Consider the following 14,158-nt stretch of genomic DNA (forward strand, 5'->3'; position numbering starts at 1 on the left):
GATGCTTAATGTTAAAATGTCTTTCCCTTAGAATAAACCAAGATGTCATAGGCCCTTTCTTCCACCCATTTCAGTGTTGATTAGGTTGTCTGTGAATTGAAGGGTTAGTAAATAAGCAATCAAAAATGAAGCTGCCGGCTGGGTGCTGTGGCTCATGCCCATAATTCCAGCACTTTGGGAGGCCAAGGCAGGCAGATCACTTGAGGTCAGGAGTTCGAGACCAGCCTGGCCAGCAAGGTGAAACCCTTTCTCCAACAAAAATGCAAAAATCACCCAGGGTTGGTGTGGTGCACTCCTGTAGTCCCAGCTATTCAGGAGGCTGAGGTGGGAGAAGCGCTTGAGCCTGGGAGGTGGAGGTTGCAGCGAATAGAGGTTGCGCTACTGCACTCCAGCCTGGACGACAGAGTAAGACCATGTCTACCACAGGAGTTGCCATCTCCAGGTGTATAGTGTCACAAAAAAACAATAATTTTAAAAAAAATGAAGTTGCTAATCCAAAATTTTGCATTGCTATTTTCTTCTGTGGTAAGTTAACTTTTTTTTTTTTGAGATGGAGTTTCGCTCTTGTTACCCAGGCTGGAGTGCAATGGCGCGATCTCGGCTCACCACAACCTCCGCCTCCTGGGTTCAGGCAATTCTCTTGCCTCAGCCTCCTGAGTAGCTGGGATTACAGGCACGCGCCACCGTGCCCAGCTAATTTTTTTTGTGTTTTTTTTAGTAGAGATGGGGTTTCACCATGTTGACCAGGATGGTCTTGATATCTTGACCTCGTGATCCACCTGCCTCGGCCTCCCAAAGTGCTGGGATTACAGGCTTGAGCCACTGCGCCCGGCCTGGTAAGTTAATTTTTAAAGGTAGAATTATAACATTATAAAAATCTGTCCAGGCCAGATGCAGTGGCTCACACCTGTAATCCCAGCACTTTGGGAGGCCAAGGTGGGCAGATCATAAGGTCAGGAGTTTGAGATCAGCCTGACCAACATGGTGATACCCTATCTCTACTAAAAATACAAAATTTAGCTGGGCAGTGGGGCCTTCTCGGCTGTACTGGCATGTGCTTGTAGTCCTGTAGTCCAAGCTACTCAGGAGACTGAGGCAAGAGAATGGCTTAAACCTGGGAGGCGGAGGTTGCAGTGATCCGAGATGGCACCACTGCACTCCAGCCTGGGTGACAGAGCAAGACTCCATCTCAAAAAAAAAAAAACCATACACACACACACAAAAATGAAATCTGTCCATTATGACCTTTTTTATAGTATTAGCATGCATTATATTCAATTAATGTCTTGGACCTTAAATCTGGGACCAGCAGTTCTATATTATATGCTCTTAGATCTTTTAGATAGCTATATGACCTTGAGCTTCTCTTAATTAGGCAAAAGAAAAAAAAAAGTTATTCACAGGACACTTGCAGTTATCAAATATTTTGAAGGTACCTTCATCTCTACTTTAAACATCATCAATTATGGGATTTTTCTTTAAAGGGAAAATTATATTTCCAGTTTTGGTTGTGAGTTTCTAATGTCATTGAAAAAGAAACCTAACTAGTGAAAAATCTAGCCTGGGAAATGGGTGGGTCACTTTTTAGAAAGGTACTGTCATGATTTTGAAATGTAAAAACAATCTTCCTCCTTTTGTTTGAGGTAAGGTGATAGAGAAGTATAAGATTGTCCCCTTCAGAGTTACTGAAACTTTCTTTTAAATATTATATCCCTCTATCACACGTGAAACAACTTCTGTAATTTTTAAATAGATATTGTTTTGGGCTCTCAACTCTTATTTTTACCTAAGTTTTGTGTATTAGACAGCCTAAGTTTATTCTGTGATAAGATATATAGATCTTAAGTTTTCTATCAGCACTTCTCCACACATTGGGATGAATTGAAGAGGTTTACTGACCCCTAGTGTGGTCTTCCCAATAATGATTGTGAAGTGATTGGATGCCATCCAGATTCCTTGGTCTTTCTTCATCTTTTCTGGAGCTTCACCTCATTATTTCCCTGTCCTGTCCACCCCAAGTTATGTTCACTGCTAGGTGAAAAGCTCTTGGCATATGGGATATTCTCAAGTGTGTCATCTTGTAGTAAGAAAGCCTTGTCTGCAGCCAGTAAATAGATGGGTTTCCATATATCTGGACCAACTGAACAGCTGCCAGGATGGACTCAAGTGAGCAGAACATGAGTCTAGATGACTACTATTTTATTACTGTAGCCAGTAATTGTGTATTACCAAGTAGTGAGACTGGGAGGGTGGGAATAGAAGAAGCAGTGGGAAGCCTATTGACTTAATTTAAAAGTTTATGGGAGTATATACCCACTACTTATAAGCCTTTCATGCCAATTAAGCTGTGGTGATACAAAAGAATATACTAGGCATTCCCAATCATGATGCATCATCTAGAATTGCTCACTCCGAGCTGGGAGGGAAAAAAAATCAATCAGAATCAGCATTATCAACTCAGTTGCAAGAAGGAATTACAAGACATACGATCGGAAGAGTGTAAATGTAAAAATATCAATTGAATATCCATTGACACTAAGCAAGGTTCTTGGTTTTTGAGCAACACTACTTTTGTGTACTTCCCTGCTTCCCCACCTCGGCCCTCCTCTCCCCATCATACTAGGTACAACCTGGATTTAAACTTAATAATAGTGCTAATCATGAAAGTTTGGAAAAACTGGATCTTTCTTCCCTATACGACTAAATGTATTTATTCCAATTAAAACAGTAAAATGAAAAACTTGATGAAGTTCACAGTTGGAATGCCATGAAGAATTATTCCTTGGGCTGCTTTACAATGGATAGGCCAGTAAGCTGCCACGGCTTTTAAGACTGGGAACCGGGGCACCGAGCTGGGCATTAGGGATCGCGGAAGAAGCCTGGGTGCGGCCGCAGCTCGCGCGGCCCAGGAGGGAAGCGACGCCTCGCCGGGCCCTGCCCCGCCCCGCGCACCTGGCCGCAGTGTGCTGGTGCCGGCGGGCGGTAGCCTCAGCGACGCCATGTGGCGGCCAGGGCGACGCCACGTACCCGGTGTCCGAGTTTTATGTGAGGAGGAAGCGGTTAGACGGGCAGACCCTCAACTTCTTCTTTCCTCTTTTCCTACTTTCCTCCCTTCCTTTCTCCCTCCCCCTCCTTCCTGCCTTTCTACTGAAACCGCACCTAAAATCAAACAGCGGGATAAAATCCTAGCTTCCAGTTTAACACTTTAGGATTCTACACTCTTATTGAAAATGTAAAGAGGGACTAGTAGGAACCATTGTTTCTTGTTTCCTTATTATTACTTAAAAGGTATGTTAGTAAGTAGAAATTATTGTTACAGGTTTATTGTGGCATGTGGATTGCAAATTGAACTTTTAATTATTTTTGCTGAAAAAATTTTGTTTTTCAGCAGTTGGGATTACGATTAGGGATGTGGTACTGGAAAGATGAAACCAGAACTCTTGAATTCAGAAGGTAAATTTTAACAAAACTTTTTTTATATTAGAGTTTTTATAAAATTTTATAAAAATTACATGTGCCCAGGGTAAAAAAAAGAAAAAAAGCAAAACAGAAGCGGATAAATATCCACTGATACCTCACCATCTGGAGACAATAATTTCAGCAAACAGCCTTTCTCTGAACACTTATCAGCTGCTTCATATGGACCAGACACTGCTAATCAGTTTAACCAGCTCTTTGAAACAGCTGCATGTTAATTAGTTTACAGATGAAGAAACTGAAGTTTCAAAGGGTTAAGCTATTTGAGGAAAATTAAGTGACTTGGCCCAATCACACAGCTCAGAGGTAACTAAGATTATTTAAATGTAGGTTTGAAAAAAAAAATTAAATGTAGGTCTGTTTGATTTGCAGAGTCCATGTTTTTAATTACTTTATAAAATTGCTTTTTTGAGTTACAGAAATATAGTTGTACATTAATGGGACCATTTTAGACCTGCTGCAATAGATGGTGAATTTTGCAAGAGAAAATTACTAAATTAGAAAAAACTGATTTTAATCTCTGTTAAGAAGACACTGACTCTTAAAAGTGTATAGCTAAGCTAATAATACTAGACACTATCTGTTGTGCACTGATTATGTGCCAGATATTTGTCTATTTTTCCAATTCTTTTTTTTTCTTTGAGATGGAATTTTGCTCTTGTTGTTCAGGCTGGAGTGCAATGGTGCGATCTTGGCTCACCACAACCTCCACCTCCTGGGTTCAAGCAATTCTCCTGCCTCAGCCTCCCGAGTAGCTGGGATTACAGGCACATGCCACCATGCCTGGATAATTTTTTGTGTTTTTAGTAGAGACAGGGTTTCTCCATGTTGGTCAGGCTGGTCTCAAACTCCTGACCTCGGGTGATCTGTCCGCCTCGGCCTGCCAAAGTGCTGGGATTACAGACAGGCGTGAGTCACTGTGCCTGGCCATATTTTTCCAATTCTTAAAACAACTATGAAAAGTGAACATTAATATCCTCATTTTATAGATGAAAAACAAGGCTCAGGGAGATTAAGCAACTGAACCAAAGTCATACAGCCAGTAAGTAGCAGAACTGATAGTTTGAACCAAGATTTGTCTAATGCCTAAGCCCTTTTCATGTACTCACTGTCTCCCTCAATTAGACAGTAAGCCCTGCAGTGGCAAGAACTGTCTACAGTTGGTCTCTGGAACCATCTACAGAACTTCTTAAGTAGGTACGCAACAAATGTTTATTGAGCATGTTCAAAGAAACTGCTAGATTTAAGCAGAGGTAGAGGCAGGGGACAAATTTGAAGGCCAGTTGTAGGATTACAGATAATTATACAAGTAAGCAATAATGAGAGTTAGAATTAACTCCATGTTGGTAAAGATAGAAAGGCAAAGGACTAAGAAATACTTGAGAGAGAGGATTGACAGGATATTTGGATAGGATTGATAGGATATGGGGATTGGATGTGAAGGGAGAGAGAAAAGCAGGTGTTTAGGTTGGTTCTTAGGTGTCTCTGATTGGGTAATCAGGTGACTGATATTGCCCTTCACCCATATACAGCAGTAAAGTGACAAAACTGGCAGCTGGGTGCAGTGGCTTATGCCTGTAATCTGCCGAGGCAGGCAGATCACCTGAAGTCAGGAGTTCAAGACCAGCCTGACTAACATGGTGAAACCCAGTCACTACTAAAAATACAAAAAAGTTAGCCAGGCGCGGTAGCAGATGCCTGTAATCCCAGCTACTTGGGAGGTTGAGGTGGGAGAATTGCTGGAACCTGGGAGGTGGAGGTTGCAGTGAGCCAAGATCGTGCCACTGCACTCTAGCCTGGGCAACATAAATAAATAAAGTGACAAAACTGACCATGTGTTTCAGGTTGCTATGACTTGTTCACATGGATACATCTTGGGCTGTTGGACAAATGGGGCTGGAAGTCAGGAAAGGAGTTGGCTAAGCAGACATATATAGTTACACTAAATGTTTATAGTTACATTATAAACATGATGACATATTTCATGTTAAATAATTCAAAGGCTTAACATTTTATTAGAGTCAAAATCAAAAGTTTATATTTTATAGAATATTTATTTCAGTATTTCTGAGTAACTGTCACTTCAAAGCAGTAATTTCAGTTTCCCTTTTCAGCTTTGCCATAGAAGATTCTGTCCAGTGGCATCTGAAACATCACCCTCAGTAAGTATGAGATAGACAGTAAGATAGTTTTGGGATTAGACAGACAGGATCATTACAGGAGTCAAAATACATGATAAAGCACAAGAGAATGTGTGTATAAATATGAGTGCCAACTTTTTTTTTTTTTTTTTTTGAGACAGGGTCTCATTCCTGTTTCTCAGGCTAGAGGACAGCGGCATGATCTTGGTTCACTGAAGCCTCGACTTCCCAGGCTTAGGTGATTCTCCCATCTCAGCTTATTTTTTGTATTTTTAGTAGAGGCAGGTTTTCACCATTTTGCCCAGGCTGGTCTTAAACTCCTGGGCCCAGTGATTTGCCCTCCTAAACCTCCCAAAGTGCTGGGATTACAGGCGTGAGCGACTGTACTTGGCCCACCATTTTCCATTCTCAATCTTCACATATATTTAAAGGCCATCTTAGTCCTCTCTTCTGATGATGAGCACTTTGGATCATACTTTTTTTACTTATTGAGTTTCTTTGTAAATGAAGTTAGTTGACAGTATATATATATATTTTTTGAGACAGAGTTTCACTCTTTCTTGCCCAGGCTGGAGTGCAGTCGCATGATCTCGGCTCACTGCAACCTCCGCCTCCTGGGTTCAAGGGATTCTCCTGTCTCAGCCTCTGGTATAGCCGGGATTACAGGTGCCCATCACCACACCCAGCTAATTTTTGTATTTTTAGTAGAGATGGGGTTTCACCATGTTGGCCAGGCTGGTCTTGAACTCCTGACCTCAGGAATCCATCCGCCTTGGCCTCCTAAAGTCCTGGGACTACAGGTGTGAGCCACCGAGCCTGGCCGACAGTATTTTTTTTTTTTGAGACGGAGTTTCACTCGTTACCCAGGCTGGAGTGCAATGGCGCGATCTCAGCTCACTGCAACCTCTGCCTCCTGGGTTCAGGCAATTCTCCTGCCTCAGCCTCCTGAGTAGCTGGGATTACAGGCACGCGCCACCGTGCCCAGCTAATTTTTTGTATTTTTAGTAGAGACGGGGTTTCACCATGTTGACCAGGATGGTCTCGATCTCTTGACCTCGTGATCCACCTGCCTCGGCCTCCCAAAGTGCTGGGATTACAGGCTTGAGCCACCGCGCCCGGCCGCAGTATTTTTTAAACTAATTTTCAGTGTGAATCTGACAACCCACCCCATATGGTGCTATTTTATATTTGAGCCTACTAATGAGTTCACAGATATCAGTTTCATATCTTTCATAAAGTATTCATATTCATAAACTAAAATTCCTTTTGGTTTGTTACCAAATTGTTCTTGAAATATGGCTTGATTTGATTTCCACTAATTTAGGAGAATACCTAGGGAATGGTATGATTTAAAATATAGGTTACATGACATAATACAAAGCATGAGCAAAAGAGGCCAGACACAAAAATGTAAATACTGCATGATTACATTTGTATAAAGTTTTAACAAATAGACAAAAAAAAGAACTTTAATGATATGAGTAAATACAAAATAGTGGTTACCTTTAGGGGGTTATCAACTGGTGGCATTGGGAGACAGTATAAGGAAACCTTCTGAGGTGGTAGAAATGGCCTATGTGTTGATCTGGGTGGTAGTTTTGTGGGTATATACATATTAAAAAATTCATCAAGTTGCACACTTTAAGATTTATGCACTTTATTACACGGAAGTTATAACTAAAACAACAACAACAAAAAACTGCAAACCCCAGACTATGTGGTGTACACAAACTGGGGGGCAGTTAAGGGAGGCGGAAAAGGAATATTACGAACAGATGGGGGTCAGCCAGCCTGTTTTTGGTGGAGCTGCTTTGTGTTTAAGCAACTCAATGTGGTGAGCTTTAGAGTGTCAGGATTACCTTGGGCATCTACCTGCAAAGGTAGAGGAAGGCGGACCCTTGTATATTGTATGTCAGAGTTGGTATTTGGATTCATTGGAAATAGAGGTATTGGTTCCCTGTTAAAAGTCTGAGCATATCCCATCACAAATTTTAAAATGTAGGTTTGACATCAGAGAGGACTCTTGAGCTGGAACATGCTTTTTCTGTCAGAGACAGTGCTACTGGAGACTTAATGTTACTCTAGTTGGTGGTGAAGGGGCAGGGCTGTGGCAGAGGTGGTTGAGAATAGACAGTGGTAGGGATGGAAACTGCAGAGGTAGCAGGCGTGTTCAGTGACTGCTCTCACACCTAGCAGTGCGAGATTGGAGCTAGGCAGAACAGTTATGCAGCAATCCAAGAGGGTGGTGACTAGGACCCAGAGGAGCTCTGGCAGGAGAATGGGAGATAAGCAGGAATGGGGAGAGGCAGTAAGTGTGTGGAGGGGGTAAAGGGTAACAAGATTTTTTTTTTTAATGCATACTACTCAAAGTACTTGCCTGTAGGAACCCCAAGTTAAAAATCCAGTAGGCAGGAATTTGGCCCTTAGGAGAAAGGCAAATGCAAAATTAGATTGGGAAGTGGAATGATTGAGGCCAGAACCCTAAGAAATAGCTACTTTAAAAAATTATGAAATGTTTTTAAAAATCATTCTATTTAACTATTTTCTTGTTTGTCCAAAGAATACTCCTCAGGGGCACTTGCAGCTACAGTGTTTACCCTGAGATAACTTTGCCACAAAATATCTCGCTTTTTAAAAAAATTATTTTCTCTTTGCTCTAGTATATTGACTTTGGAAACAAAAGACATCATTCTGTTTATAGCATTCTGTTTTTAGTGGTATTTCCATTTACAAAACTAGTAATTGTCTATTGCGGAAAATTTCAAATCCTAGAAAACAGCATTCCTACATGTGATGTTAACATCGTTCTCGAACAGTTGGCCTAAGATTCAGCTGATGAATATGATTTTTCCAAAATAGACGATTCTGATGATTAAGACAATTCTGATGTTAGTTCTGTTTAGAAATAACTCTAAGAATAGTTTTATATTGTATTTTCACCTGGAAAATCAGTCAGATTTGCTTCAGCCTCAAAGAGGGTATTTATATAAAATTAAATGGATGCTACCAGCAAACTACACTTTTTTTTTTCTAAACAGGAAAAGGATTAAAAACATCAGTGAGTGCCTGTAGTCTCAGTAAGTCGGAAGGTTGAAGGGGCAGGATTGCTTAAGACTAGGAATTTGAGGTTATAGTGTGCCATGATGACACCTGTGAATAACACAGCCACTGTACTGCAGTCTGAGCAACATAGCAAGACCCCATCTCTTAAAAAAAATTGTAAAATACTAATAAGCAAAAACAAAACACAATCCCACCCAAGCAAGTAACTGTTAACATCTTATGGTATACATATATAGCTTTCCAAATCTTCAAACTTTCCCCTCTCTCTGTCTCTCTCTCTACACACACACCCTTTTTTTTATTTGAGACGGCATCTCACTCTGTCACCCAGGCTGGAGTGTAATGGCACAACCTTGGCTCAGTGTAGCCTCAACCTCCTGGGCTCAAGTGATTCTCCTACCTCAGCCCCCACCACCCACCACACACTGCCTCCCACCCCGCCCCCCAGCAAACAGCTGAAACTACAGGCACATGCCACCATGCCCAGCTAGTTTTTTTGTATTCTTTTTTGGTAGAGATGGGGTTTCTCCATGTTGTCCAGGCTGATCTGGAACTCCTGAGCTCAAGCAATCTGCCTGCCTTAGCCTCCCAACATCCTAGGATTACAGGTGTGAACCACCATTTCTGGCCATGGGGTTTCAAATATATAAAGGTAGGGAAGATGGTGTAATGAACCCCAAAGAACCCATAACACAGCATCAACGAGTACTGAATCAAAGTCAACTTCATATCTATACCTCTTTCTACCCCACTCCTCAATTATTTTGAAGAAAATCCTAGGCATCATGTCATCTGTAAATATTTCAGTATGTATCTTAAAAAATAAGCACTGTCTTAGAAAATACAACTGATGTAGGTAGCTGGGCATGGTGGCACACACTATAATCCTGGCTACTCAGGAGGAGAATCGCTTGGACCCGGGCGACAGCAGTTGCAGTGAGTGGAGATTGCGCCACTGTTCTCAGTTCCTTCATCTATAAAATGCAATAATAATGCCTCGCGAGAAGTTAATGAGGGTGTTGGTATAGTTCATCAGCCTTCATGCCCACTTCTTTCTTATTTGGTAAAGAGAAATACTTTTACTCACAGGCATCATCTAGGTTGGCCCATGAGGCAGGCTTTTCTCTCTGACATAGTACCTGCTGTCTTTTCCTTTCTTGCTTCAGGTAGTCCTGTTCTAAAGCTGGGCAAGAACCAGCAGTCTGTCTGAATCTTTGCAAAGGTCATGGACTCCCCTGAGGATATAAACCCAGGGAAACACTACTCTTTCATCATGGCCTGAGAGAAGACTCTCTGAGAACCGTCAAAGAAATCTAATTGTGTGGAAGCCAAGAATTGTCCAGCCTTCTGCATTTCAGTGATGAATTCTAGAGAGAAAGTATGGATTTCTTTCCTGTTTACTTCAAGGCAAAGGGGAATGACATGATTATATTCTAATATTAGGAAAGTACATCCATCTTGTACTCTGGAGACAGTAGGAGGGTACAGGCTAATTAGCCCAGACTGTGGTTTGAGCACGAATCAGAGGTACAATTCACAGTACAATTTTCAATTATTGGCTGGGCATAGTGGCTCATGCCTGTAATCCCAGCACTTTGGGAGATCGAGGTGGGTGGATCACCTGAGGTCAGGAGTTCGAGACCAGCCTGGCCAACATGGTGAAACCCTATCTCTACCAAAAATACAAAAATTAGCAGGATGTGGTGGCATGCACCTGTAATCCCAACTACACGGGGGGCTGAGGCAGGAGAATTGCTTGAACCCAGGATGAAGAGGTTGCAGTGAGCTGAGATCGTGCCACTCCAGCCTAGGTGACAGAGTGAGACTCAGTTTAAAAAAAAAATCGCGAAAATAAACGAAAAAAAAAATTGTAAACTTGAACCACAAATGAAAAAAAAAATTCGGTTATTACTCATGTTGCTTCTTGGTGATTCCAAACGCATTGTGAGCATAGGCTGCCTTCAGGGCTATGGCAGAGCACTCACACACAAAGTAGAATCTGTCTCACCAGCCAAGCTAGAGAATGACTTCAGTGGGGTGAAAGCCACTCAGACAAGTGTGAAGTAGAGAACGTATGTCCAGAGGTCAGAGCATAAGGATTAAAAGTTTAGCAGTAAATATCAGACTGTTGGCTAAGGGTCTACCCTTAGTTTCTACCTACCAGTTTCTACCACTGGGACATGGGTCAGCCTCTCCAAGCCTTAGTTCTCCATCAGTAAAATGACAGCCTTATTCTAGATAATTTTTTTTATTCCCAATAACCCCAAAATTCTATGATTTTATTTTTTATTTTATTCATTCATTTATTTTTGAGATGCAGTTTCGCTCTTGTTGCCCAGACTGGAGTGCAATGGCGCAATCTCTGCTCACCACAACCTCTGCCTCCCGGGTTCAAGCGGTTCTCCTGCCTCAGCCTCCCTGAGGAAGGAGATCCCCTCTTCCCGAGCTTCTAAGGCCATTTCCCCTTTAGCCTTCTACACTGCATCTCAAAAGGAGAAGTTAAAAGTCAGCCAGAGGAGGGATGGGTAGGTGCTGCCGTCAGGTCTAAAGGATTAAACCCCCTATGCTGACCACAACCCTATCTATAGATCACGGACATGGTACAGAGGAATTTTCCTTGGAAGGCATTGTTCTTGCTCAACTGCTCAGACCCCCACCTAGTCATGTCCCCCACGCTCTTGACTGTCTCACATGTGCACCTCTCAGACTGTAAGCCTTTAAAAGGGCCTCGATTTTCTTTGTCGGGAGAGCTCGATTGTTGAGGCGTCTATGCCGCTGCAACTCCTGGCCGAATACAATTACCACTTCCTTCCCGTTTTTGGTATTCGAGAGGTTTGTTTGCGGCCCCCCTGCTTCATCTTGAGTAGCTGGGATTATAGGCATGCACTACCACGCTCAGCTAATTTTGTATTTTTAGTAGGGATGGGGTTTCTCTTTGTTGGTCAGGCTGATCTCAGATTCTTGACCTCAGGTGATCCGCTCGCCTTGGCCTCCCAAAATTCTGGGATTATAGGCATGAGCCACCGTGCCCGCCCCGCTTTTTAATTTTATTTTTAGACTGGGTCTCACTCTGTCACCCAGGCTGGCTGGAGTGCAGTGGTGTGATCCCAGCTCGCTGCAATCTCCACTTCCTGGGCTCAGGCAATTCTCCCATCCCAGCCTTCCAAGTTGCTGGGAGCACAGGCACGTGCTACTACACCCAACTAAGGTTTTTTAAATTTTTTTTATTTTTAGTAGAGACGGAGTTTCACTATGTTGCCCAGGCTGGTCTCAAACTCCTGGGCTCAAGCCATTTACTGGACTCAGCTTCCTCCCAAAGTGCTGGGATTACAGGTGTGAGCCACCAACCCTGGCCAATTTTATGGTTTTATAGTTCCAAGTTCATCTGACTTAGTTCATAGACTTATCTAGATAAATAAGATAGTCCCAACTGTATCCTTTCAAATTCCTTATTTTAAGGCTTTATTGTCTCAAAACATCTCAGGCAAATGCAAGAAACTTTGAATTATAGGAATGGGGCTGAGAAAACGGGGAGGAGACACAGTTACATTTGACATTAACTTAGATTTAGTGTTTCTATCTTCTCTCATCTTCTAGGGAAGAGAAACAGGAGAGAGCTGGGAACAGCTGGGGCTTCCTTAGTCTGTATATCTCTATCAATGTTTTGAAAAGTTATGCAGGTAATACATTTTTATAAATAATGCAGAAGTATACAGATGTGGAATTGAGATCCTTCATTACCCTCTCTTTCCTTCCTGCCCCCTCTTATCCCCCACCCGTCTCTGGAGGTAGCCACTATCAGCATTTGCCATCTTTCCATTTCTTTTTCCCTGCACACCTCCATCCTCAGTATTTTAGCACACCCTGCCCCACAAATACCCATTTCATGGAGACCAGTGATAAGAGCAGCACCAAAAAGAATGAAAAGCTTAGAAATCATCACTGGCCAACTTGGTGCCAGTTGTCTTAAAAAAAAGAAAACAGTGGGAAAAAAAATCATTCCATTGAGGTAACATTATGTACATGCTTTTAGGAGCTAACCTACAACACAAATATTGCCAGGCAGTTGGAGAGACTCCTGGAAGAAGAAAGTACCAAGCTGATTTTATTATTCCCACAGGGAGGTATTTCTCTAACAAAATTTCTTTGTGGGATTTACCAAGGAGATAATAAAGTTCTCATGATTAATATCCATCTTTAGAGAATGGATAAAGTTGAGGGGAAGTGCTTCTATTACTGCATCTGCCTCTCAGCTTAACAGAGGGACACAGAACTTTGGGCAGAGGGTAAGCTTCTACATTGTGTTATCAATGTGGCATTGTGATAACTCACAATGGATTTGGCAGACACCATGGTTCTCCCAGAAAATGTACTATCTATAAGGCAGGAGCCTTGTCCTGATAGTCTTCAGAAGACTTTTCTTTGTTTTTCTGTTAGCATTTGCTGATACCCCCAAGAGTCTGTGCAACGGTTCTAATTAGAAACCATCTTATTTTCAATGTCATAGCAATTCCTAACACATAGTAGATCGTCAGTATAGATTTGTTATTTAATTGGGTTCCTTTGTTAGTCAGACTCGTTATGGCTTAGTAGTGCTTGTACAACGTGCTAAGAAACTCTGAGTTAAGTAGAAGGTCCTAAAGCCACCTGGAGATCGAGATGGCTGAGGCCCTTAGAAGAGTCCATGGCAGCCAATACTGAGATTGCTATCTGGGAGGCAGGATTGCCGGGTGGCTCAGCACAAGGCTCTGTGGCTAAAAACCTAGGCACCAGTCCTGACTTTGCCAGTTGCTGTTATTTTAGTCAAGTCACTTAATCTCTTTTTAAGTTTCCATTTTTCTTATATGTAAAAATGGTGATAATATTTTGTGTTAGAGTTTCCGTGAGGGTTAAATGAGATTTGTGCCTAAAAGCACATATCATATATATTAAGTACCTCAATAAATAATCTTTCCAAATTTTTCAAGAGCTTTCTGTTTCTTAGGAAGTTACTAAAAGATTTTCAAATGTTCTGTGTGTAGTGGTATTGTGGAGACTGCTGATGGTTAGAGGCGGAAGTTTTAATTTTTTCTCTAGATAAGTGTTCAGTATGTAAATACATGAATTGAACATTGCTATGTCTCAGATTCTCTTCAGCTTCTGCTGATAATATATGCTAGTCCTAAGATTATGAGTTATGATACGATTTGACTTGTTTTCCCCTGGAAGAAGTGAAGTCCCTAATTATCTCATTTTGATTGCAGTTTTACACCTGCAGTAGAACTCAAGGAAAAAGGAAAGAAAGGCAAAGCAGTTCACTTTGCAGAAATCGACAGTCCAGCTCCAGAAAGGTAGATTAGCTTCTCAACCATACCAGAGCTGCTGATAGCCCCTCTCAGTGGAATGGCTTCAGCCTTTACAAACTACGAAAATACCGTTCCTATTATTCTAGGTTGCAATGTGAGTACCTATCAAAGAGAGAACATGCACTGTTTCAG

The 14,158-nt window shown here is 41.9% G+C and overlaps 1 protein-coding gene across 1 annotated transcript in view; it reads left to right on the plus strand.

Moving 5' to 3' along the window:
- The first annotated feature begins 2,999 nt into the window (after window positions 1-2,999).
- The window catches only part of PPP1R36 (protein phosphatase 1 regulatory subunit 36), a 40,587-nt gene continuing 29,428 nt past the window's right edge, over window positions 3,000-14,158 (plus strand). Inside the window, exons 1-4 of the mRNA XM_035262225.3 lie at window positions 3,000-3,059; window positions 3,389-3,453; window positions 5,592-5,639; window positions 13,925-14,011. Of these exons, the coding sequence (XP_035118116.2) occupies window positions 3,000-3,059; window positions 3,389-3,453; window positions 5,592-5,639; window positions 13,925-14,011 (260 nt within the window). The remainder of the gene's footprint in view (window positions 3,060-3,388; window positions 3,454-5,591; window positions 5,640-13,924; window positions 14,012-14,158) is intronic.

This window comes from Callithrix jacchus, chromosome 8, assembly GCF_049354715.1.
Source record: "Callithrix jacchus isolate 240 chromosome 8, calJac240_pri, whole genome shotgun sequence".
Classification (NCBI taxonomy): Eukaryota; Metazoa; Chordata; class Mammalia; order Primates; family Cebidae; genus Callithrix; species Callithrix jacchus.